Source organism: Eptesicus fuscus, chromosome 13, assembly GCF_027574615.1.
Source record: "Eptesicus fuscus isolate TK198812 chromosome 13, DD_ASM_mEF_20220401, whole genome shotgun sequence".
NCBI classification, from domain to species: Eukaryota; Metazoa; Chordata; class Mammalia; order Chiroptera; family Vespertilionidae; genus Eptesicus; species Eptesicus fuscus.
The window spans coordinates 44,467,397-44,492,899 of record NC_072485.1 but is presented as its reverse complement, the minus strand read 5'-3'; the positions used below and the strand labels follow the sequence as shown (position 1 = coordinate 44,492,899).

The 25,503-nt window shown below is 39.7% G+C and overlaps 2 protein-coding genes across 2 annotated transcripts; both read left to right on the top strand.

Moving 5' to 3' along the window:
• The first annotated feature begins 269 nt into the window (after positions 1 to 269).
• LOC103302833 (olfactory receptor 56A1) lies at positions 270 to 1,208 on the top strand. The gene has a single exon (XM_008159891.2). The coding sequence runs from the start codon at positions 270 to 272 to the stop codon at positions 1,206 to 1,208; it is 939 nt and encodes a 312-aa protein (XP_008158113.2).
• A 17,772-nt stretch (positions 1,209 to 18,980) lies between these two features.
• LOC103302806 (olfactory receptor 56A4) lies at positions 18,981 to 19,922 on the top strand. Its single transcript, XM_008159869.3, has one exon. The coding sequence runs from the start codon at positions 18,981 to 18,983 to the stop codon at positions 19,920 to 19,922; it is 942 nt and encodes a 313-aa protein (XP_008158091.2).
• The last annotated feature ends 5,581 nt before the right edge of the window (positions 19,923 to 25,503 follow it).

Here is a 25,503-nt window from a genome sequence, read left to right as displayed (position 1 = left end):
CTTTGTCTAATTTAAATGGCATATTACCAACATGATATGTGTATGGATGTGCAGATAACATTTTGAATTTTAACCATTCCTGATTATTGCACTAAAAACAAAATAAAACACTGACCGGAATTTTCCTTATTTGGGAAGTCTCCTATATATAATTAGATTCCTAAAGAGTAAGTGAGAGGAATACTTTTGAAGTCAATTTAAAAAAATTATGTCTTACATCCGACTGTACTAATAGTTAAGAGCAGCCTTCTCAGCTCAAGATTAATTCAATGGCTTCACCCAGAAACTACACCACTGCTCCAGTCTCCGAATTCCTCCTCATCTGCTTCCCTAATTACCAGAGTTGGCAGCACTGGCTGTCCCTGCCCCTCAGCCTCCTCTTTCTCCTGGCCATGGGGGCCAATGGTATTCTTCTGATCACCATCCGGCTGGAGGCCTCTCTGCACGAGCCCATGTACTACTTGCTCAGCCTCCTCTCTCTGCTGGACATTGTGCTCTGCCTCACCGTCATCCCTAAGGTCCTGGCCATCTTCTGGTTTGACCTCAGGTCCATCAGCTTCTCTGCCTGCTTCCTCCAGATGTTCATCATGAATAGTTTCCTCCCCATGGAGTCCTGCACATTCATGGTCATGGCCTATGACCGCTACGTGGCCATCTGCCACCCTCTACGATACCCATCCATCATCACTGATCAATTTGTGGCCAAGGCTAGTGTCTTTATTGTCACACGAAATGCCCTTCTCACTGTACCCATTCCTATTCTCTCTGCCCAGCTCCATTATTGTGGGAAAAATGTCATCGAGAACTGCATCTGTGCCAACCTGTCTGTGTCCAGGCTCTCCTGCGACAATTTCACCCTGAACAGACTCTACCAATTTGTGGCTGGTTGGACCCTACTGGGCTCAGATTTCATCCTTATCTTCCTCTCCTATACCTTCATTCTAAGAGCTGTGCTTAGATTCAAGGCCGAGGGGGCTGCAGTCAAAGCCCTGAGCACGTGCAGCTCCCACTTCATCCTCATCCTCTTTTTTAGCACCATCCTGCTGGTTGTGGTGTTGACAAATGTGGCCAGAAAGAGGGTTCCTATGGACATCCTGATCCTGCTCAATGTCCTTCATCACCTCATACCCCCTGCCTTGAACCCCATTGTATATGGGGTTCGGACCAAAGAGATAAAACAAGGAATTCAGAAATTGCTGCACAGATAAATGTGAATATGTAGAAAAGGTGTCTAAATTCTTCTTCCCTTTTTTCTTAGTGGTTTTGCCTAGGTAGCAAATGCCTAGAAACGCCTGTGAGTGAGAATTTATTATGCACATGGAGGCTCACTTCATAACTGATCCAGACACCTTTTTTATCCTCTTTGCCTGGTTCAGGTTGCGTTAGGCAAGAGGGAGAAACACATATTTATTGAGTAACTGCTTTGAGCCTAGGCAATCATATTTAAGTAATTTCATTTTCACAACACCCCTGCATGCATCATTACTTACATTTAACAAAGTAAAAAATTCTTTTAAGAGAGGTAACTGGCAAAGATCACATATCTGGAGAGGTATAGAGTAGATATCAAAATCCAGGCTATAGAGTCTAAGCTCTTTCTACAGAAACGCTTCTTCAAGTGCAATTGAAGCTGGAGACCAGTCTTCCACCCTACTCTCCTTTGGCCTGTGATTGTCCTTCTGGCTGTCCATATGTATTTCCTGCTTATACCTACTTCCTTGAGAGCCAGAGTGTTCTTAGAGAAAGCAGAGTCCTGCCCAAGAAACCATCTGCAGGACCGCAGGAGAAGAGTGTTCACAATGATATAAAACAATACTAGCTTTCTATTCTGTCCTCCACAACCTTATTACCTTCAGGGAGACTTGAAAATGAGGATATAAGTGGAGAGAGAGGATACCGATGGGGTGGAAAATAGAGAAATGGACCAGAACAGTGAGTTGGCCACTTTCCCTATGTGCTTGAGTTACCCATGCAGTGAACTGAAAATCTAGTCTCATTTGATCTGTTGACACTGCTCAAGCACTCTAGCTGAAAGTGGGAAGGCATGGTATAATATCAGGTTTCTGGATAACAGTGGGCAAGTCAGGAGAGAAGATATCATACCCATTGTTTTTAGAAAATTTAATGTAAGCAATTGGTTAAATGGATATTGGAGAATTGAAACAGAAAAAAAAAAGAGGATGGCGTAACATGGAGATAGTACCTGCAGAAAGAACCTTACACTTAGGAAGAAGTTGGGTCATTAGAACATAGACCCCATTGAACTGATGGGTCTCATCACCCTGGGGATGAGCTCTGGCTCTAACTGGTACTGATGTCACAGGAACTCAGAGGAGGTACCCTTAGAGCTGGGGCTAAGACCAACCTGGGCATCACAAAGCAGACTGTGAATGGGAGGCTTTAAGGCTGAGAGGCAGGAGTTAATGACTGTATGGCTCCTCCTGGTTGAGTCTGAAAGCTTTGAAAGACATGAGTGACAGCTGTAAGAGCACCCTGCAGTGCACAATGCATCCCAGGGAACTGGAGACAGAATCAAGTCCTCCATTGCAGGTAGACAAAGAGACACAACATAATGTCACAGGGGAAACTTTCATAATTATGAAAGAATTTTGCATTAAGTTGGCAGCGGGAATAGAGATTGACTGTCCCACACTAGCAATTAGGTAGAGTAACTGCAGCTCACTGCTCGTGTGGGCTTCAGTTTCTCCAAATCCACACTCAATAACAGCAGGGCAGAAAATGACAGCCATTTGCCTACAAGAATGGGTTTTTAATACTCTTATGCTCTCAGGCTTGGCTCTCATTTTCTCAAGCCAGAGCCACAGGTGTGACTTGATACTTGTCATTTTTATAAAGAAGAGAATTCTCTACTAGGGCTTCTCTACATTTCCTGGCTGCTAGAAGAGTTTTATCCACCACCATCTTCCTATTGTCCCTCCCAGGACAGAATGGCCAATTTCAATATTGATTGCTCAAAATAATACTAATAATCTTAGTATCCTTATATATTGATAGTAAGTAAGGACAGTAATCACAATAAAATAAAAAGCTCCAGTGTTTTGAGCACTTGTAAACTATCAGTGTCTGTGCATAATAATCTTTAATTTTCATAAGAGCCTTCTGTGGATGATTATAAAATGAGTTGTTTGTTGTTGTTGTTGTTTTAAATCCACCAGAGAGGACAGAATTCATAGAAATATGATACATGTGGTCAGGTAATATTTTCACACATTTGGTCCCCTCTGTGGGTCTTTCTAGGAGTGCTTTCTCTAACTCTGCTATGCTTTCACCCCCATGCAAACCCAGAAGGGACTCAAAGAAGAGTTTGTTAGTTGATCAAAATCTAGATCCTAATTCCTGAATATGGCTTCTCTAGATTAATTCAAATAGCCAACATAATTATGAGAAGTTTACTCAAACTGAGTATACACAAGAATGGAAACTACCAACTTGTTGTAGGGATTGGTAAAATATACAGAGACTAGCACACCTGTTGTCATTCATCATAGTAACTAGCACAATTTTGGCCCATTGAGGGGCTCAGTAAACACTCCCTTACTTACCATACTGAAGTGGCTAAATGAAGGCTTGACAAATAGTATTTTCAATGGGTCTCTAGTTTCATAGTAGTAGAGCCCTAAATATAAGGAATAGACAAGCTGCATCCTTAAGGTTGGCTCTCTGCTCTGGTTCTGATGGGGGAGAAGTTAAGACCATTGTTTCTCACAGAATGGCAAAGAAACTGGTCACAATGGTCCTAAGACAGGTTTTGGGGTGAATCCATACCAGGTAAAGGTGATGGGGAAACAGGATTACTCAAGAAGCCAGATATTGAAGGGCAAACAGAACTTTGCCGTAAAGTTCCCATCGCATTAAAAATGAGCTTTGGTAGAAATCTTTGAACACTGTCTTGAGTGGATACAACGAACTATCATAAACTACAGGCATTTTAAATTGGTAGGGTATAAAAGGTACAAACTTCCAGTTATAAGTATTGGGGAAGTAATTTACAACATGATAACTATATTTAGCACTGGTGTATGGTATATTGGAAAGCTGAGTAAATCCTAAAAGTTTTTATCACAAGGGAAAAATATCTTTTTTTTTTTTTGGTATTTGTATGAGATGTTGGATATTAACTAAACTAATTGTGGTAATCATTTCACAATAAATGTAAGTCAAATTATTATGCTGTACACTTTAAACTTATAAGGGGCTGTATATCATTACATCTCAATAAAACTGAAAGAAAAAAATTAATTGATGGGGTACAGTTGTTTTGTCAGCTTAACTGAGAAAATCTGTGAAGAGTCACTTTGCTAATATAAGCTGACTATGGTCCAATTGTACTGGAAGGGGGTGTATTAAGAACATGAGGAAGGGAAGGGGAGTGGCTTATTCACCTCACTGGCTGGTTTGCAGGCTAGTCACATTTGCATGAGAAATTTGCAATGAACACAAGAGTCTTTTGAGAAAGAATATTTGAAACCACTGTATGCTGCTATTCAGGAAAAGAGCAGATTTAAATCAAGACCTACTGACAAGAGATAGCAACAAGTCCCCTGGAATTAAATATCTGGAGGAAAAAGAGAGTCTGTGTTGGTGACCATTGCTCAAAACAAAGACCTACATATTGTTGAGCAAACAAAACTATGTTTTCTATGTATCGTAAAATAGAATCAGGGGAGTCTCTTAGTACATAGTGATCCTGAAGCTCTATTGAGCTTTGGGATATGTTCTAAGCATATAGTATTAGATGCTCAGTGTGAGACAGCAAGTCTGTGCGGCAACGAAGTCTGAACATATTGGCTTTACTGCCAGGGTTAAATAAAAGCTTCATTGCAGGGAAATCAACAGTGCCTCTTTGTGGCCATCAATGGAAATAGCAACACTGGAGTGAATTCAGTTCTCAACCTCTGCTTGGTGTTTGAAAGGACTGACAATTCTGGATTGAGAAAACTCCTGAGATCTCCAACACTTAGGGGGAGTTGTAGTGAGTAGCTTGAAGAAGAACATACTGTACTTCCTGAACCTAAGGCACAGGGAGATTTGAGTGATCAATTTCAAAAATAAAATATATAACAATTCATACTCTGGTTTTCTTTTCTCCATTGACATTTAAGAGTCAATATCATCAATGATATGAGTCAAGTATTCAAAAAGGTAGAATGCATATTGGTATTTAATAAGATGTTGTATGAGCTGTATTTGGCTACGGAATATATATATATATATATATAGTAATAACTTTTTAAAAACCTACTCAACTAAAAAAATAAGTTATTGAGTGTTTATATATGAACATAGTAGTGATTAGCATAGATAATTACCAAGAGGTAAATTACTTGCAGGGAGATTATGGTCTAAATAGCCCATTAAGGATAGTTATTCCCACTTATGCAGATTAGACAACTCAGCAAAAAAAGATAAATTATTAATGGTCATTCAAACTAATAGGGACTAGAATCAAGAATGAGAAATTAGGCAAGTTTGCTACCTAAATCTATTCTTCTAATTACATTGTTTATGGAGTGAGCTACATTTTAAGACTTCAACTGGATAGCTTTGTAGTTTTCTGAAATTTTACCTACTACAGTTTATAGCAGCAAAGGCATTGCACATAAAAGCCCTCCATATATTGAATTAGACCCTGCAAATAAAGTTAGTTACTAAACAAAGATATCACAGTAAGTCAACACAGTAAAAGTTTACTTCTCATCCATACCCCATTCCAATGCATGGGGGCTTTACTTTATGTTAATATTTAGGAACTTGTGCTTCTTCCATACGTGGATCCTCCATGTCCAATGGTGCTTCTGAACCTGGATGTCATACAAGCAAAGGGAGGGAATGTGTGGAAGGTTTTAAGGGCTCAATCTACAGAGATTTACATCATTTTGTCTATCATTCCATTTGCCAGATTCCTCACATAGATCCAACTGCCTAAAGGAGACACTAGGTCCCTGAATATTCATTTCTTAGGAGAAATAATCTGCAAGAATCTTGCATGTAAAATATATGTTACTGCATCCCAAATCAGACTATACAAATTCTCATCTAGTCCCTGTGTGTAGCACAAAGTCCAAGATCTCTGGGGGTGTGGTCTTCTCCATGGGGTCCGGATGTTATTCCTATTAGACAAGTCATCTTCCCCCTCCCACTACATATTTAAGATGGAGCAGACACTGGGGACCAGCCATAAAGATTCCCGGTTGGAAGTGAAGCATAGAATTAATTAGAAATAATTTGTCAATGGTAATGCTGGAATACTTTGGGGGCAGGCATCACACAGTTTTACCTCAAGATAGTCAGGTAAGTTCCCTGATCAGACACTGGTTATGTTCTCCGGAGGAGCTCTCCTGGCCATTGTCTTCTCTGTTCCCTTGTTCTGACTTTGGGGGGTTGTACCTTCTTCAGTGTCCCCAGCTGACATTAAGTGAAGTAGGCATTGGAGCACATGACTTCATTTGCAGAAGCTACATTTGGAGCCTATTTCCCGTTGTAAACCATTAGGATCAATCATTAGTTCAGCCGGCGGCAGCGTGGCTCAGTGGTTGAGTGTTGACTTACAAACCAGGAGGTCACGGTTCTGTTCCTGGTTCAGGCCTGATCCCCAGTAGGGGGTGTGCAGGCGGCAGCTGATCAATAATTCTCTTTCATCATTGACGTTTCTATCTCTCCCTCTCCCTTCCTCTCTGAAATCAATAGCAATATATTTTTTAAAAATAAAATTATTTCAATTCATAATAAAAAAAACCTTCTTTAAAAACCATGCTCATGTTTCTTTGGCAATGAACCCCCTCAAACACCTAACAGGTTTTGATCTAGTTGTGTTAGGTCAGTTCCATGTGCTAGTAATTACACTGTAAGTGTAAACACTTGACAATTTAGCTTTTGCGATTGTAATGTAAGTGTCTGACATGAAGCTTTTGGTTGCTGAAGCATTCACTTCAAACACAAAAGATATCCATCTCAAATAAACTCATTACCCGTTACACATTTAGATAAAGAGCCACCTATTAAGTTAGCTACTTTAGGAAGCTCCCATAGACCTAGTTGACTGATCTTTTGTGTGACCCTACTTTTTTTTCCCCTGCAGTTAATTTCCACTCCTACATTTTAAATTCACCAATGAAGAGTGAACCCATAAAACCTTGGGTACTTCCCAATAAAGACAGAACTCCAGGTTTGTTCTCTCTCTCTTTAAAAAAATGTTTTTTTTATTGATTTCAGAGAGGAAAGGAGAGGGAGAGAGAGATAGAAACATCAATGATGAGAGAGAATCATTGATTGGCTGCCTCCTATAAGTGCCCCCACTGGGATTGAGCTCACAATCCAGGCATGTGACCTGACTGTGAATTGAACCATGACCTCTTGGTTCATAGGTGGATGCTCAACCACTGAGCCACCATAGCCGGCTGTTCTCTCTTTTTCTCTGTACCCCCAACCTTGCTGTGTGGCCCCATGTGTCCTCTGTACCCTGCAAGACTTATGAGTAATAAACTTCATTTTTTTCAGCTTCCTGGCAATTGTTGCCAAAGTACATTTTATAATCATAAAAAGAACTACAAGGGCTGCACCAGCCTCAATAGTGGCTCCAGTTGGGAAAATGTCTGAGGGCTTTCTGCCCAGGTGAATGGCTCCAGGCATTTCTAGCCAATAACATCACTATTTGTAGGCTGAGACCTACACAAAACACACACCCAAAGAATTTAATTAGGCATAATTTAAAAAATTTTGTATTGTCTTTTCTCTTTCCCCATTCCACTCCTTTCCTACATAATGGTGTCTTCCTAAAGATATCAGACTTGACATGGACAGCTATACATACAATCTCATCTCTTCTCAGGGCTGGTTTCTGAGTTTTTGTTACTCAAAGACATTCTAGATTAGTCTTTTTCTGTCACTTGAAGTGTGACTGCATTTACCTGCACCAGCTCCCGGATAAGACCCATCCTTGAATCCTCCCTGCCCTGAAAGTATGCAGCTGGGCCTCTGGGAATTAGATGCTTGGCACAACAGTGTTGCTAGGGGGCTCTGAGCCAGATGACCAAGTGGTCAGGGATTGTACCTTGGCCATGCCTCTTGGGGTTTAGAACTGCAGCTGGATCCCAAGTTCTTACCACAGACTCCTGCAACCAGGATCAACTCCGTGGAGGGTGGGGCCAAGGGGCAGGGTTTGCTAGGCAGTAGGTCTTTTTCCCTTTTGAGGTTTGGTGGGGGATGAAAATAGCTAGCCCTCCACCCTTACAAACATGGGGAGGAGTGGAGGGCTCTGGGGAAAGAGGAAGGGGTCACACTGTTTTGCTAGGGACTTGATTTTAACTTAGGTCTTTGTGGAAGAATTATGAAAGAAAGTAAATAAAATGGGCTTAGCCCATAAAAAAATTATCTAACATGTTATAACAACTATGTTTACAATGGCCAAAGAAACAAAAGATGGAGTCCAAAAACATCAGAATGGAGGATTAATCTATCAGAAAACCAGGTATATTTGAAAAAAAGAACAATACCTTCTGAAAAATGTAGGATTAGTCATGGATATAAAGAAAAATAGCATCAAAATTGACACAGCTGAGTTGAGAATTGGTCAAATGGAGCTAAAGTTGAAGAGCTTAATTGAAAGCAGTACAATGAAAGAGAGTAGAAGATGAAATAAAGGTGAAAGGGTAAAAAGAATTGAATAAGAAGGCTCAATATACCCCAAGATGGATTTCTACAAAAGAATATAGAAAACGAGTGGGTAAAGAAATATTCAAAGGGATAATGACTGAATTAAGACTCAAGAAGCTTAATTAATCATGAGCAGAATAATAAAAAAATATCTATACACATTTGCGAACATTCTAAAACCTCAAAGACAAAAAGTTCAAAGAGAGCCAGAGAGGCAATACATTACCTACATTGGAATGACAATCGAACTGACAGTATATTCTCATTAGCAACAATATATGTCAAAAAACTGTAGAAGTACGTATATATGACATAAAATCATATGTATAACATATCCTATCTAATAAAGAGGGAATATGCTAATTGACCATCACACTCTCACAAAGATGGTGTTGCCCATAGCCAATAAGGAGGGAATATGCTAATTGACTGCAACACCCTCAAAGATGGCGGCACCCACAGCCACAAGATGGTGGCCCCCAGTCCCCTCAGCCCCGCTGGGGCTGCAGGTGGGTCTGGCTGCTCCTTGCGCCTGCCTCCTGAGTCACCCAGGCCTCTTGGCCCGAGGCGCAGGCAAGCCTTGGATGGTGGCTGCCCAGCTGATGCCTGAGGCACAGGCAAGCCTCAGATGGTGGCTGCCCAGCCACCCAGGGCTGCCTGAGGCTCAGGTAACTAGGGCCGGCCGAGGCTTGTGCTGCCAGCAGTGGCAGCAGCAGAGGTATGATGGGGACATCGCCTTCCCCTGATCACCAGGTCGCTTCCCGCCCCTGAGGGCTCCTGGACTGTGAGAGGGGGCAGGTTGGGCTGAGGGACCCCCGCTCCAGTGCATGAATTTTCATGCACCAGGCATCTAGTATATTATATGTATTACTCTATTTATATATGCATAAAATACTTGTCAATATTCAAACATTTACTCAGCTAAATTGTCACTAAAAATTGGCTTGAACTAATAAAATAGAAATATACTTTTAAAAACACAAGAGTTAAGAATGAAAGTCAAAACTAGAGAAGGTTATCCTGAGAGATAAACTCAGAATTTAAAGCTACTTCAGCTCTGAGGACTTTGCCAATCATGAAGAAATCAGTATGAAATGGATCAAAAATTTGGCAACTTCCAGGCATGAGGAGATAAAAAACAAAGGCCATGCCGAAACCGGTTTGGCTCAGTGGATAGAGCGTCGGCCTGCGGACTCAAGGGTCCCAGGTTCGATTCCGGTCAAGGGCATGTACCTTGGTTGCGGGCACATCCCCGGTAGGGGGTGTGCAAGAGGCAGCTGATCGATGTTTCTCTCTCATCGATGTTTCTGGCTCTCTATCCCTCTCTCTTCCTCTCTGTAAAAAATCAATAAAATATATTAAAAAAAAACAAAAACAAAACAAAACAAAGGCCAGGACTTGCCAAAAATAGAGTCTGATAATCATCTTCCCAAACACACATTTTAAACTTGGGATATACAAACAGGGTGTGGTTGAAATGAAGTTCTTTAATCTTTTTGTTAACTGGTAGCTCTTAACTTGATTACATCTACAAAACCCCTACTTCTAAATAAGGTTGCATTCATAGTTATCTGGGATTAGGACTTCAACATATCTTTTTGGGGGCACATCTCCAGCTATAACATTTTTTGATTCTTTATCAGAAATTGTTAATATAGTTGCTGACTATAATATGTATTCCATTAGTTCATTATGAAAATAAAATAAAATATCGGGTAATAACTCTAATAATAATGCATATTAAGGATTCAACAATGACATTATTACTCTTGCTAGTGTAATTCTTGGCATAACTTTATGCTCAGTTTTGGTTTCCTTCCCTAAGGTGGAAGAAACCATTCTTTGATGTACATTATTTCTAACATGTAGTATAGTGTTTTGTACAAAAAGGACAAATGTTTGTTTAATGAAAAAGTAAAAGTGATTTTATCCTTTCAACAACCCTCTGTCAGAAGGTTTAATATCTCCATATTTAAGATGAGAAAATTGTGACTTCAACATGATAAATTTTTTCATTAATATCATGTAGCAACTTAGTCTCTCTCTAGTTTTACATTCCAAGTTCTAAACCTATATTGAATAATTACAGAGAAAAATAATGTTTTAATATGAGAAAATATAGAAATTAAATCCGTTAGATCAATAATAGGTAATGCAATAAATTAATGTTTAAATATTATAGAACAAACTCCATAAATTTTGAGGCTAGTGCAAAAGTTAAAAAATGAATTATTTTAAAAAATGTATAGAACAAAAATTAAAAGCCAGTTTATTAACATGGAAGAATAATTCTTCCTTTTTAAGTATATAATTGCTATTAAAATCAGAAATAAGTTGTTTTATTCTAATCAACTTCTTGAAATTATTTACTAAAGTATTATTATATCAACTTGATACAATAAAATTGAACTAGTAAATAAAGGACACATATATAAAAATTAAAATTAATTACTGTTTGCAAGAAATATACTATTCTTCCTAAAATATTGACAGAATAGTCTGGAAAATTTGCTATTAACAAGATCTTCAGTGTTGTCAATTAAAAACCCAGATATATCTTATGACAATAAAACCAGTTAGGAACATAATAGACAAAGTGCAAAATCCCAGTAACAACTGCACTCACACATATATGCACTGTTGAGGATCATTGACAGAACGTGATTACAGTGACCAACAAGCTTGACCTGGGTAATCAGAGACTTCTCATCCACTGCCCTGTTCTTGGGAGGTGAAATGTACTTCCACCTACCATTCACACACTAAAGGCTGTTTCAAGGACACAGTCTTAAGAGAGTAAAGTGTTGTTGAGGGACTCTATATAAGCACTTAAAAAAAATAGTATCTGTTGTCTGGTTGGCATGGCTCAGTGGTTGAGTGTCCACCTATAAACCAGGAGGTCTGGGTTTGATTCCTGGTTAGGGCACATGCCTGGGTTGTGGGCTCAGTCCCCAGTGTGGGACATGCAGAAGGCAGCTGTTCAATGACACTCTCTCATCACTGATGTTTCTATCTCTCTCCTTCTCCATTCTTCTCTGAAATCAATAAAAATCCTACCTAATAAAAGAGTAATATGCAAATTGACTGTCACTCCAACACACAAGATGGCCGCCCCCCATGTGGTCAAAGATGGCTGCCCCCATGTGGACACAAGATGGCCGCCACAAGATGCCCAGCAGGGGAGGGCAGTTGGTAGCAACCAGGCCTGCAAGGGAGGGCAGTTGGGGGGCACCAGGTCGGCAGGGGAGGGCAGATGAGGGGACCAGGCCTGCAGGGTAGGGCAGTTGCGGGGGACCAGGCTTGCAGGGGAGGGCAGTTAGGGGCAACCGGGCCAGCAGGGGAGGGCAGATGGGGGCAATCAGGACAGCAGGGGAGGGCAGTTAGGGCGACCATGCTGGCAAGGGAGGGCAGTTAGGGGCAATCGGGCCAGCAGGGGAGCAGTTAGGCGGAGATCAGGAAAAAGGTGCCTCTTTAGAGATGTGGTAATAAAAAGAAAAGAGGAACGAAGTGGGAGGCTCAAGATCCTAAAGACATAGAAGATCACAGGGCAACCTCTCCCTGCGCTCCCAGCAACGTTATTATTCTTTAAATAAACTGATCTTCATGATGACAGGAAAGGGTGCTCTTGAACTAGAAACTCTATCAGCAAAGTTAAAAGGAATAGAAAAAAGTCAGTTCAAATCTATAAAATGCTACTATAAGAAATAAATGAAATCACACTATATATAAAAATTAATTTTAAGATGTATGTAAACCTAAATGTAAGAGTTAAAACTATGAAACTCTTAGGAGAAAACATGGGGATAAATCTTCATGACTTTGGATTAGGCAATGGCTTCTAAGTTACAAGAAACTGACATAAATAAAAGAATAACATATTACAAAAGATTGACAAAGCTGAGTTGAGAATAGGTCAAATGGAGCGAAAGTTGAAGAGCTTAATCTAAAAGCAGTGCAATTTGAAAGAGAATGAAATGTGAAATAGAAGTGAAAAAATAAAGACAATTGACTGAAAAGGCCGAATATACTCTTAATTGGAATATAGAAAATAGGGGAAGAGGACTATTCAAACAACGGCTAAATTATATTTCTATCAGACTCAAGAAGCTTAATTAATCATAAACAGAATAATGTTGAAAAAAATCTATGCACATTTGCTAACATTCTAAAACCCCAAAGACAAAATGTTCTAAAAAGACCCAGAGAGGTGATACATAACTTACAAAGGAACAGCAATTTTACTGACAGCATATTCTCAACAGCAACAATAGATGCAAGAAAGCTGTGGAGATATACAGTATATACACATACATAAGACATGTATATGTACATATTTACTAGTATATATTATATATACTGCATGTTATATATGACATATACAGAGGTCCTCAAATAATATCATTTTGTTCAACATTGTTTCATTATAATGTTGATGAGGAAAAGAATTTACTGTGGCCTGGACCACTGTGAGTGTGGAGTTCGCATGCTCTCCCTATGTCTGCATGGGTTTTCTCCAGGTACTCTAGCTTCCTCCCATATCCTCACGATGTGCATGCTAGATGAGTTGATGTGGGTAAACTGTGCCATCTGAGTGAGTGTGCGTGTGCCCTTGATGGAAGGGTGTCCGGTCCAGGGTGGCTTCCACTCTGTAACCTGAGCTTCTGGGATAGGCTCCAGCCACTCCCCACCACGGACTGAAATAGTGGGTTTGAAAAGAATTATCTTACTTATTTCTATTAATTTTTTAAAAAATGTATGTATAGCTCACATTTATTTCAATGTTCAATGTAATAAGTGTTTGGGGTCTTTATTTAGAAGTTTGGTGATATTTCTGTGACCAGGAATATGCCATAGAAACTTATCTCTTTGTTTATATCAATTAGCCTATGGCAAAGTTAGTTTTATTATATATCATTTCTCTTAAGCCTCCAGTTGCCTCTGACACAGCCCTGTAATTTGAGAGTGGAGAGGGATTGTTTACTTATAAGAAACCCTGAGGACTAGGATATTTTGCCCAGTATAAACTGCATGCTCTGGCAACATATTTTTATTGGATGATGATTGACTCATGTAATCATTTTCTTCATTGATCAACTTTATTTGATGCTGCCAAGGTCATTACTATTGCACTCAGAACCTCCAGGTCCCAAGGTAGGGCAGGAGAGGAGTTAATGCACGGAGGGAATGGGAAAGTGTAGGTAGGAAAATATAAGACCTAGAACCTGAGTCCACTTACTCTCTTTTCTCCAGGATTCCTGTGCTCAAAGACCCAAAGAGCCTACATTTAGTCTGAGTATCCCTGTTCTAAGACGCATCTGGAGACCTTCACAGGAGAGGCTATTTTCCAGGTCCTATTGTGCATCAGTTTAGAGTGGTGGCTGTGCTGGTGACAATCCCACTGTTTTCCCAAGGAGTCAATGCTAAGTGATGCTCTGTGGAAGGTGAATATGGTTAACAGCTGCACTTTCTACAACTATACTTAGGAAGCAGACTTTAGACAAAAAGGTAACATTTAGACATAAGACCATATAATAAACGAGGTCACTCCCAGGGATTTACTTGGGTCCAGACTACTAATGTTCCCATTGCAGGAGAAGGGCTCAGAGGGAAAGTGCTCCCTGCCTGCCTTGTCCGTTGAGATTCATGTTCCTCTGATTGCTGGGGATGTTCCTCTATCCTTTCCCTGTACAGAGCTACAGGGCTGGGAATAGGTTATTCCAGTTCTTATGTAGAATTTTTTCCCGAGGAGATCCTCATCACTCAATTTCCCCCGTTTTTTACCCAGAGTTTCTTTTTCTTTATTTAGATTCCCCAAGAGCTTTTTTTATTGACTTCTTTTTTTTTTTTTTTAAAGAGAGGAAAGGAGAGGGATAGAGAGTTAGAAATATCATTGATGAGAGAGAAAAATTGATTCAGCTGCCTCTTGCACACTACGTACTGGGGATGTGCCCGCAACCAAGGTACATGCCCTTGACTGGAATCGAACCTGGGACCCTTGAGTCCGCAGGCTGACGCTCTATCCACTGAGCCAAACCAGTTAGGGCCCCCAAGAGCTTTTGATCTCTCCTCCCTCACTCTATTCACAATGCTGAATTAAGCTTTTTATAGTATACTCTCTTGGGAAATAGACCAGAGATTCAGGGTACAGGTTCCTAACAAGAGCACATGTCCTGGGAGTAATGGAGAGGGAAGAGGCATAGTGGAGCCAGGGCCCATAAAAACAGCTTCTGGAGTCTTTGGAGGGCCAGTTTCGGTGCTTTTTCTACCAGACAGAAACAGCAATTGTGCAGGCTTCTGAAGACGGTGAGTCTTAAGTTAGGTCCAGGAAAACTGTGAGAAAGAAGTGGAATTTGGGAACCTAGTATACATAGAAGATAGAACTCTTTTAATAGGGTGCAGATGTCAAAGCTGCCAAGATACTTACTAGTAGATCTTGGTGTAAGCGTGACCTAAAGCTGTTATTTCATTTAGAGCTGAGGCTGAGTCATTCTGCGATAATAAAGGGTTGTGTGTCCAAAACGTCTGTAGACTCAAAAACTACCACCCACATGGCTAGGAGGTCAAGCCTCTGTATCTGGTTGTGTCATAATCTTCCTTCTGACCCAAGGTGATCAGCCAAGGTGATCACTCCTTTTTTAGGCAATCATAGCTGGGCTTGAATCTTCTGTTGTAATTTTAGCTACCTCAATACTTGTCTGACCTTCCCAGACTGTCAATATTTTACAATGAGAGACTATGTTTTGCTCATGAGTGCTTAGAACAAGGAACCATTATAACAACTTCTTTGTGAATATCAGCCCATGAATGCAAACTAATAGCATTGAATATTGGAGATCAAAACAATGCCCACATAGCCAACAATTCCTCATTTCTCAGATTAGGAGGCTCAGTTTTACTGAGGAGTATATAGTCAGAGAAGAAAAATGGTTCACTTATTAAGGAATTTAAAAGGAACTACAAAACAGAGCTGAAAGTATATAACTGCCTGAGAGAATATGTCTGTCCTATATAGGTCTGAAAATGACATGTCTTCCCTGTATCAGTTAAAAGATCCTCTTTTGAAGATTCTTTAAATATGTTTTAGAGATCCTCAGTGACATTCTTGACTCCAGTCTCTCTCTGCCCCCTTAATCTTCATTTACACTAAATTCTGAGGTCCTCCCATCCCTCAAATACAACCTTTCTTTTTCACTTGCATGGGCTTTGTTCAGATTATAATCACTTCTTTTTTGAACTATTCAGAACTCACCAAAAAGAGAGTCCCTACCTTCTGTGTGATTCCCCGTTGTTCCCTCTCCCTTCCTCTCTAAAATCAATAAAAATATTTTAAAATATTTTTTAATTTTTAAAAAGAGAAAAAGGGAGAGGGGGAGAGAGATAGAAATATCAATGATGAGAGAGAATCATTGATTGGCTGCCTCCTGCACATCCCCCACTGGGGATTGTGCCCACATCCCTCAGCCCGCAACCCTGAGCACGCAACCTGAGCATGTGCCCTGAAGGGGAATTGAACTGCAACCTCCTTATTCATAGGTTGATACTCAATCACTGAGCCACACTGGCTGGGCTGAAGCCAACTTTTTAACCACAGCACATTGCTTTATTTATCTGTATGTATGTCCCTTTCCTACTGTAAGATCACCTTTAGTAGGGCAACATTTATACTGCATTATAATTGCTTTTAAAAAATTTTCTCTATTAAGTTCTCAGGAGATATTTGCTAAATCCATGATGCATATTAGTATGCCTAACATTAAGACCAGGTACAGGGAAGGCACTATTTTCTCACTTGTTCAAATAGATCAAGTCACTCTCTGGTCCTGAACTTGAGATTATTGGAAAGGAAGATATGCTTTCAGAAAAGCAGGTATGCTTTTTATCCTTATTTCTCTGATTCTCAATGAGGGTCATTTTCCTAATCACATATGAAACTACAGGACAGAACTGACATATACTTGTCCCTACTCCAGCTTTAACCTTCAAATCCTCAGTTTCTTAAAGCCCCACAATGGGTAGAAAGTTGTGTGTGTATGTGTGTGTCTGTGTGTGTGTGTGTGTGCGTGTGTGTGTGTACTGTTTTGGAGAGTATGGGATGTTAAAAATGAAAGGCCTTGGGTCTTACCTTCTCTGGCAGCTGAAGTCTGATACTTTCTCAGACATACTTTATCTCCTGGAGGAGACTATCAGATGAGATGGGTGAGCAGGATCAGTAATCCCAACTATACTGATTATATGCCTCCTGGGCTCACTCTCTACCTGCCATAAATCCTGGGCTTTTTCCTGATTTTTTGATGTAACAGCCATTACTATTACCCTCTCTAGCACTTGGTCACCTGTTCTCTGTTTAGCAGTAAGGAAAATAAGACAGCACCCAACTAAAGAGACAACTGGAATCAAAGCTGATGAGTTTACAGAACACAGATTCCACAGGCTAGGGAAATTGGATCCTGGCCCCAAGGAATCATAGACAGTTTTGCTTACCCCATATAGCAAATGAATCCCTATGTAGGTTTATATTAAGATGACCAGATTTTAACATTGGTAAAGCGGGACACCATTGACCGGGGGAGGGGGAGTGGGGAGGGGTTCTTGATTAAAAATTTGGTCTATATGGAGCAACAAAAATTTTCATAGAACGCAAAAATAGTATTGTAATATATTTTTTAAAATTTCAACATAAGTACAATTTACAAATATAATAAATAAAAATTGTGTATAGTATTATTTTATTCTTCGGCATATTTCTCATTTGAGTGATTTTTTTTTTTTTTAGTAGATTGCTGTTGTTTAAAAGGTCATGAATTTGCCGTAACGTAAGTCGTAAGTGTCACTTTCAAGGCCAGCGCTAGAGTTTTTGCTGCCACTATAAAATATTAATAATACGAGTACTGTCTGCTAAATTCAAGAAAATTTATGTATTTATGAAATAAATAAATAAATTACTTACCTAAATTATCTGAAGAGCTGATTTGTAATGACATCACTTGTTTAACTAGCTTACTAGCACGCAGTACGATGTGTATCGTCTGAGAGACAGTTACAAAATGTTTTCGTCGTTGCCAATCCCAAAAAATGCCATTGTTCATTAAGTCCAAACAATAGTGGTCGAATTCTAACAACTGATCAACAATGCGAACTTTGATAAGCAGTTCTTGATAATCAGTTCTCAACAATTATTTGTTATTATTAAAGTTTAACATTATAAAATTAACAAAAATAATATAAAACGCATATCCTGGCTAAATAGCCACATGGCCGCTGAAAACCATATATCCCCTTCCCGTTCTCCCACAGTTCCCTAGCTTGTCGTGCATTCTTTCCAAAAAATCTGGACTTTTTTAAACCGCCGCAGGACGCGGGACTAATTGTTAAAAATCGGGACTGTCCTGCCAAAAGCGGGACGTCTGGTCACCTTAGTTTATAAGCCTACACTCACTACTAACTAGCTTCCATTCTGCCTTTGATGAACCTCCTCCTGTATCTTTCAGTACTGACTAAAGGATCCAAAGAAGATACTCTTGAACCTTCAAAAAAGATAAACAACAACACATAATCCAGTAAGAGAATGATAAACTCTTTGTCTTTAAATCAAAACCCTCTTTGGGGCTGAAAGAAATTACTGCCTTTGGGTGAGATCAAGGGCTGCTCTACCTCTAACCCAGTATTTCCTGATGAGTGAAAATACAGAATCCTGATGTTGAGTTCTGTCCAATTGTATGGAGTTGGGTAGCAGAGCTCCACATACAGCTATCTCTTCTACACTGAAGGAAGGAATTATTCTGGTTGAGTGTAAATCTTGTGTGGCGGCTGGAAGCATGGACACTAGAGTCAGATTCCCTGGTTCTTCACAACTTACTGGCTCTCCTGATTTTGTTCAAACTACTCCACTCCTTTTTATCTATACCCTTTCATTTTCTGTGATATTAGTATAACAGTATTAATTACTCTTAAGTGTTTTTAAAAAGTATAAAGTGAGATTGTGAATATATATATTCTGCATAATGCCTAGCACATGACAAGTGTTCAGTTAAATGCCAGTGAAGATTGATGATGATTTCAAACTCTATAGGAGCAGGGATAATCTGGAAAAAAACTAAATGTATAGCAAGGGGATTGGTTAAATAAATATTGGTACATTTGTCATAAAGAAAAATAAATAAATAAAAAATCCTTTGGAACAAGTTAAGAAACTGAGTTCTTAATGGACACTGAGTTCTACTGAATCTAGAATATATACTTTCAACCGTGATATACTCTGTTCTTATTTTCAGGGACTCTGAATTTCTAGCTTGTACAGGATCCTTTACATGGCATCACCCAGCAACTACTCCACTGCTCCAGTCTCCGAATTCCTCCTCATCTGCTTCCCTAACTACCAGAGTTGGCAGCACTGGTTGTCCCTGCCGCTCAGCCTCTTCTTTTTCCTGGCCATGGGGGCCAATGGTATTCTTCTGATCACCATCCGGCTGGAGGCCTCTCTGCACGAACCCATGTACTACTTGCTCAGTCTGCTCTCACTATTAGACATTGTGCTCTGCCTCACCGTCATCCCTAAGGTCCTGGCCATCTTCTGGTTTGACCTCAGGTCCATCAGCTTCTCTGCCTGCTTCCTCCAGATGTTCATCATGAATAGTTTCTTGACCATGGAGTCCTGCACATTCATGGTCATGGCCTATGACCGCTATGTGGCCATTTGCCACCCACTACGGTACTCATCCATCATCACTGACCAATTTGTGGGTAGGGCTGCCACATTTGTTGTGGCCCGGAATGCTCTCTTTTCTCTACCTGTTCCAATTCTTTCTTCCCGACTCAGATACTGTGCAGAGAACATCATCAAAAACTGCATCTGCACTAATCTGTCTGTGTCCAAACTCTCCTGTGATGACATCACCTTCAACCGGCTCTACCAGTTTGTGACAGGCTGGACCTTACTGGGCTCTGACCTCATTTTTATTGTTCTCTCCTACGCCTTCATCCTGAAAGCTGTGCTAAGGATCAAGGCTGAGGGTGCTGCAACCAAGGCTTTGAGCACATGTGGTTCTCACTTCATCCTCATCCTGTTCTTCAGCACAGTCCTGCTGGTTCTGGTCATCACTAACCTAGCCAGGAAGAGAATCCCCCCAGATGTCCCGATCCTGCTCAACATCCTGCACCACCTGATCCCCCCAGCTCTGAACCCCATTGTTTATGGCGTGAGAACCAAGGAGATCAAGCAGGGAATCCTGAAGCTACTGAGGAGACTGTAAGAGGTAAAAGGCATCAGGTCCATCTTTGGAATTATTAATGAAAGTCAGGAATTATTTTTATGTTGGAAAGGAAATTTTACTTATAACGAGTAGAATGAGTGTTGACTTTTCTTTTCCTTAATACCTCAAACAACAATGGAAACATTCCTCAGTGACATTTGTTTCCTCTTGCTTCAAAGGAAACCTCCCTTTCCTGGATTTTCTGGTTACTTGGGAAATATCCTAGACCAAATCCTTAACCAAAGTCTTGCCAAGCGTTAACAAAATGGAATGGGAATGAAGTGTTTGGCAGCTAAGGAAACAAACTTTATACAATGACTAAAAAGATCTGCTTGTTCTCTGAATTGCAAAGGACACACATATCTCTGCTGTCTCTTCATTCAGCACGGCCTTTGTGTTGTGAATTGTTTCCTGGGCTGAAGTGTAGACATTTACCCCAAAAACTTAGGCTCTTGAGGTTGAATGTCTTACCCTGAGCATCTCTTGACTCTTCTCTGGCAACTATGGCAGACATGCCATCTTCTGGTTCCTCAGAGACTCACAGATGCTGCTAAGATTTTCTGTGAAAACTCTGGGCACAGCATTTCATAATTTTTTTTTCTACTATGTTGTTCTTTCTTCAGTGTTTTTTGTCTGTAAAGGAAATAGACAGCTTTTTAGTTTGTGTGTGTGTGTGTGTGTGTGTATGTGTGTGTGTGTGTGTGATCGGTGAAGGGGTTTATTCTTTGAAGTGTTATATGCTCTTTTTTTCATCTTTATGATTTTAAAATCTTTTCATTGTTCTATCTCATCAGCCTATAAGGGCCTTAGAACTTTTTTTCTTTTTTATTGTTTAAAGTATTACATATAGTAGTACATATATCTCCTCCCCCCCCGCCCCCATTGACCTTCCCCCAGCCTCCCCTACCTCTTGGCGCATGCCCTCATCCCACCCGCCCCAGTGTCTTGTGTCCATTGGTTGTGCTTATATGCATACATACAAGTCCTTTGGTTGATCTCTTCCCACTCCCTCCCCAACATCCCCAGTCTTCCCCCTGTAATTTGACAGTCTGTTTGATGCTTTACTGCCTCTGTATCCATCTTTTTGTTCATTAGATTATAGTGTTCTTTATTTTCCATAAATGAGTGAGATCATGTGGTATTTTTATTTCATTGCCTGGCTTATTTCATTTAGCATAATGCTCTCCAGTTCCATCCACGCTGCTGCAAATGGTAAGAATTCTTTTTTTTTATAGAAGCATAGTATTCCATTGTGTATATGTACCATAGTTTTCTAGTCCACTCATCTGCTGAAGGGCATTTAGGCTGTTTCCATATCTTAGCTATGGTGAATTGTGCTGCTATGAACATAGGGGTGCATATATTTTTTTCTGATTGGTGTTTCTAGTTTCTTGGATATATTCCTAGAAGTGGGATTACTGGGTCAAATGGGAGTTCCATTTTTAGTTTTTTGAGGAAATTCCATACTGTTCTCCACAGTGGCTGCACCAGTCTGCATTCCCACCAGCAGTGCATGAGGGTTCCTTTTTCTCCGAATCCTCAACAGCACTTGTCATTTGTTGATTTGTTGATGATTGCCATTCTGACAGGTGTGAGATGGTACCGCATTGTCATTTTGATTTGCATCTCTCAGATAATTAGTGACTTTGAGCATGTTTTCATATGTCTCTTGGCTGTCCTTCTGTCTTCTTACGAAAAGATTCTATTTAGGTCCGTTGCCCATTTTTTTTATTGGATCATTTCTCTTCCTTTTATTAAGTTGTATAAGTTTCCTGAAGATGTTGGAGATTAAACCTTTATCAGTGATAACATTTGCAAATATGTTCTCCCATACAGTGGGCTTTCTTGTTGTTTTGTTGATTGTTTCTTTTGCTGTGAAAAAGCTCTTTATTTTGATGTAGTCCCATTTGTTTATTTTCTCTTTAGTTTCCATTGCCCTAGGAGCAGTATTGGTGAAGAAATTGCTTTGGCATATGTCTGAGATTTCTCTGCCTGTGGATTCCTCTAGTATTTTTATGGTTTCCTGTCTTATGTTTAAGTCCTGTATCCATTTTGAGTTTATTTTTGTGTATGGTGTAAGTTGGTGGTCTAGTTTCATTTTTTTGCATGTATCTCTCCAATTTTCCCAACACCATTTATTTATTTATTTATTTATTTTTAATTTTTATCTTTTTTTTTATATATTTTTTTTATATGTGTACATATCTTACCATTACCCCCCCACCCCACACCCATACATGCCCTCACCCCCCAGAGTTTTGCGTCCATTGTTTATGCTTATATGCATGCATACAAGTCCTTTGTTTGATTTCATAACTCCCCCACTTCTCCCTAACTTTCCCCCTGTAATTTGACAGTCTGTTTGATGCTTTATTGTGTCTGTATCTATCTTTTTGTTCATCGCTTTATAATGTTCTTTACTATCCATAAATGAGAGAGATCATGTGGTATTTTTCTTTCATTGACTGGCTTATTTCACTTAGCATAATGTTCTCCAATTCCATCCAGGTTGCTGCAAATGATGAGAATTCCTTCTTTTTTATGGCAGCATAGTATTCCATTGTGTAGATGTACCACAGTTTTCTGATCCAGTCATCTGCTGATGGGCACCTAGGCTGTTTCCAAATCTTAGCTATTGTAAATTGTGCTGCTATGAACATAGTGGTGCATATATCCTTTCTGATTGGTGTTTCTAGTTTCTTCGGATATATTCCCAGGAGTGGGATTACTGGGTCAAATGGGAGTTCCATTTTCAGTTTTTTGAGGAAACTCCATACTGTTCTCCACAGTGGCTGCACCAGTCTGCATTCCCACCAGCAGTGCACGAGGGTTCCTTTTTCTCCGCATCCTCACCAACACTTGTCGTTTGTTGATTTGTTGATGATAGCCATTCTGACAGGTGTGAGATGGTACCTCATTGTTGTTTTGATTTGCATCTCTTGGATAATAAGTGACTTTGAACATGTTTTGATGTGTCTCTTGGCCTTCCTTCTGTCTTCTTTTGAAAATATTCTGTTTAGGTCTGTTGCCCATTTTTTTATTGGATCATTTATCTTCCTTTTATTAAGTTGCATAAGCTGCCTGTAGATGTTGGAGATTAAACCTTTATCAGTGATAGCATTTGCAAATATGTTCTCCCATGCAGTGGGCTTTCTTGTTGTTTTGTTGATTGTTTCTTTTGCTGTAAAAAAGCTTTTTATTTTGATGTAGTCCCATTTGTTAATTTTCTCTTTAGCTTCCATTGCCCTAGGGGCAGTGTCAGTGAAGAAGTTCTTTTGGCATATGTCTGAGATTTCTCTGCCTGTGGATTCCTCTAGTATTTTTATGGTTTCCCGTCTTATGTTTAAGTCCTGTATCCATTTTGAGTTTATTTTTGTGTATGGTGTAAGTTGGTGGTCTAGTTTCATTTTTTTGCATGTATCTGTCCAGTTTTCCCAACACCATTTATTGAAGAGACTGTCTTGACTCCATTGTATGTTCATGCCTCCTTTGTCCAATATTAATTGAGCATAGTGGTTTGGGTCGATATCTGGGTTCTCTAGTCTATTCCATTGGTCTATATGCCTGTTCTTGTGCCAGTACCAGGCTGTTTTGGGAACAGTGGCTTGTAATACAGCTTGAAATCTGGTATTGAGATCCCACCTATTTTGTTCTTCTTTCTTAGGATTGCTGTGGTTATTCGGGGTCTTTTTTATTCCAGATGAATTTTTGGAGAGTTCTTTCTAGGTCTGTGAAATATGTCGTTGGTGTTTTAATGGGGAGTGCATTGAATCTATAGATTGCTTTGGGTAGTATGGACATTTTAATGATGTTGATTCTACCAATCCATGAACAGGGTATGTTCTTCCATCTGTTTATGTCTTCCTCTGTCTCTTTTTTCAGTGTCCTCTAGTTTATCTCCTTAGTTAAGTTTATTCCTAGGTATCTTAATTTTTTTGGTGTGATGGTAAATGGGATTGCTTTTTTAGTCTCTCTTTCTGTAACTTCACTATTGGTGTATAGAAAGGCCATAGATTTCTTGGAGTTAATTTTGTATCCTGCTACATTGCCGAATTCATTTATTAAGTCTAATAGTTTTTTGATGGAGTCTTTTGGGGTTTTTTATGTATAATATCATGTCATCTGCAAATAAGGACAGCTTTACTTCTTCTTTTCCAATTTGGATGCTTTTTATTTCTTCTTCTTGTCTAATTGCAATGGCCAATACTTACTATGTCAAACATGAGTAGTGAGAGTGGGCATCTCTGTCTTGTTCTTGTTCTTAGGGGAAATGGTTTTAGTTTTTGCCCACTGAGTATGATGTTGGCTATGGGTTTATCATATATGGCTTTTATTATGTTGAGGTATGATCCTTCTATTCCTACCTTGCTGAGAGTTTTTATCAAGAAAGGGTGTTAGATTTTGTCAAATGCTTTTTCTGCATCAATTGATATGACTATGTGATTTTTATCTCTCAATTTGTTTATGTGATGTATCACATTTATTGATTTGCAAATATTGTACCATCCTTGCATCACCAGGATAAATCCTACTTGGTCATGTTGTATGATCTTTCTGATGTACTGCTGGATCCAATTTGCTTGAATTTTGTTGAGGATTTTGGCATCTATGTTCATGAGGGATATTGGCCTGTAATCCTTTTTCATTGTGTTATTTTTTTTAAATATTTATTGATTTTAGAGAGGAAGGAAGAGGGAGTGATAGAAACATCAATGATGAGAGAGAACCACCGACCGGCTGCCTCCTGCACGCCCCCTACCGGGCGATCAAGCCCGCAACCCAGGCATGTACCCCTGGCCGGAATCGAACCCGGGACCTTCCAGTCCGCAGGCCAATGCTCTATCCACTGAGCCAAACCAGCCAGGGCTCATTGTGTTATCTTTATCTGGTTTTGGTATTAGGGTGATGTTGGCTTCATAGGATGAGCTTGGAAGTGTTCCTTCCTCTTGAATTTTTTGGAATAATCTGAGGAGGATAGGTTTTAGTTCTTCCTTAAATGTTTGGTAAAACTTCCCTGTGAAGCCGTCTGGCCCTGGGCTTTTGTTTGCTGGAAGCTTTTTGATTACTGCTTCAATTCCTTCCATAGTTATTGGCCTATTAAAATATTTAGATTCTTCCTGATTGAGTTTTGAAAGGTTGTATTTTTCTAGGAATATGTCCATTTCCCCCAGGTTGTCCAGTTTGTAGGAATAGAGTTGTTCATAGTATTTTTTTTTTTTAACAATCCTTTGTATTTCGGTGGAGTCTGTTGTTATTTCTCCTCTTTCATTTCTGATTTTGTTTATTTGGGTCCTCTCTCTTTGCTTCTTGGTGAGCCTGGCTAGAGGTTCATCAATCTTGTTTATCCTTTCAAAGAACCAACTCTTGGTTTTGTTGATCTTTTGTATTTTTTTTTGGTCTCTATGTCATTTATCTCCACTCTGATCTTTATTATTTCCTTCCTTCTGCTTACACTGGGCTTTTCTTGTTGCTCTCTTTCTAACTCTTTAAGTTGTAGGGTTAGGTAATTTATTACCATTGTTTCTTGTTTTTTTGTAGTAGGCTTGTAGAGCTATGAACTTCCTTCTCAAGACTGCTTTCA

What these genes read in the sequence shown, in the direction of transcription:
- LOC103302833 (XM_008159891.2), top strand. Translation starts at nt 270, where the DNA reads ATGGCTTCACCCAGAAACTACACCACTGCTCCAGTCTCCGAATTCCTC.
- LOC103302806 (XM_008159869.3), top strand. Translation starts at nt 18,981, where the DNA reads ATGGCATCACCCAGCAACTACTCCACTGCTCCAGTCTCCGAATTCCTC.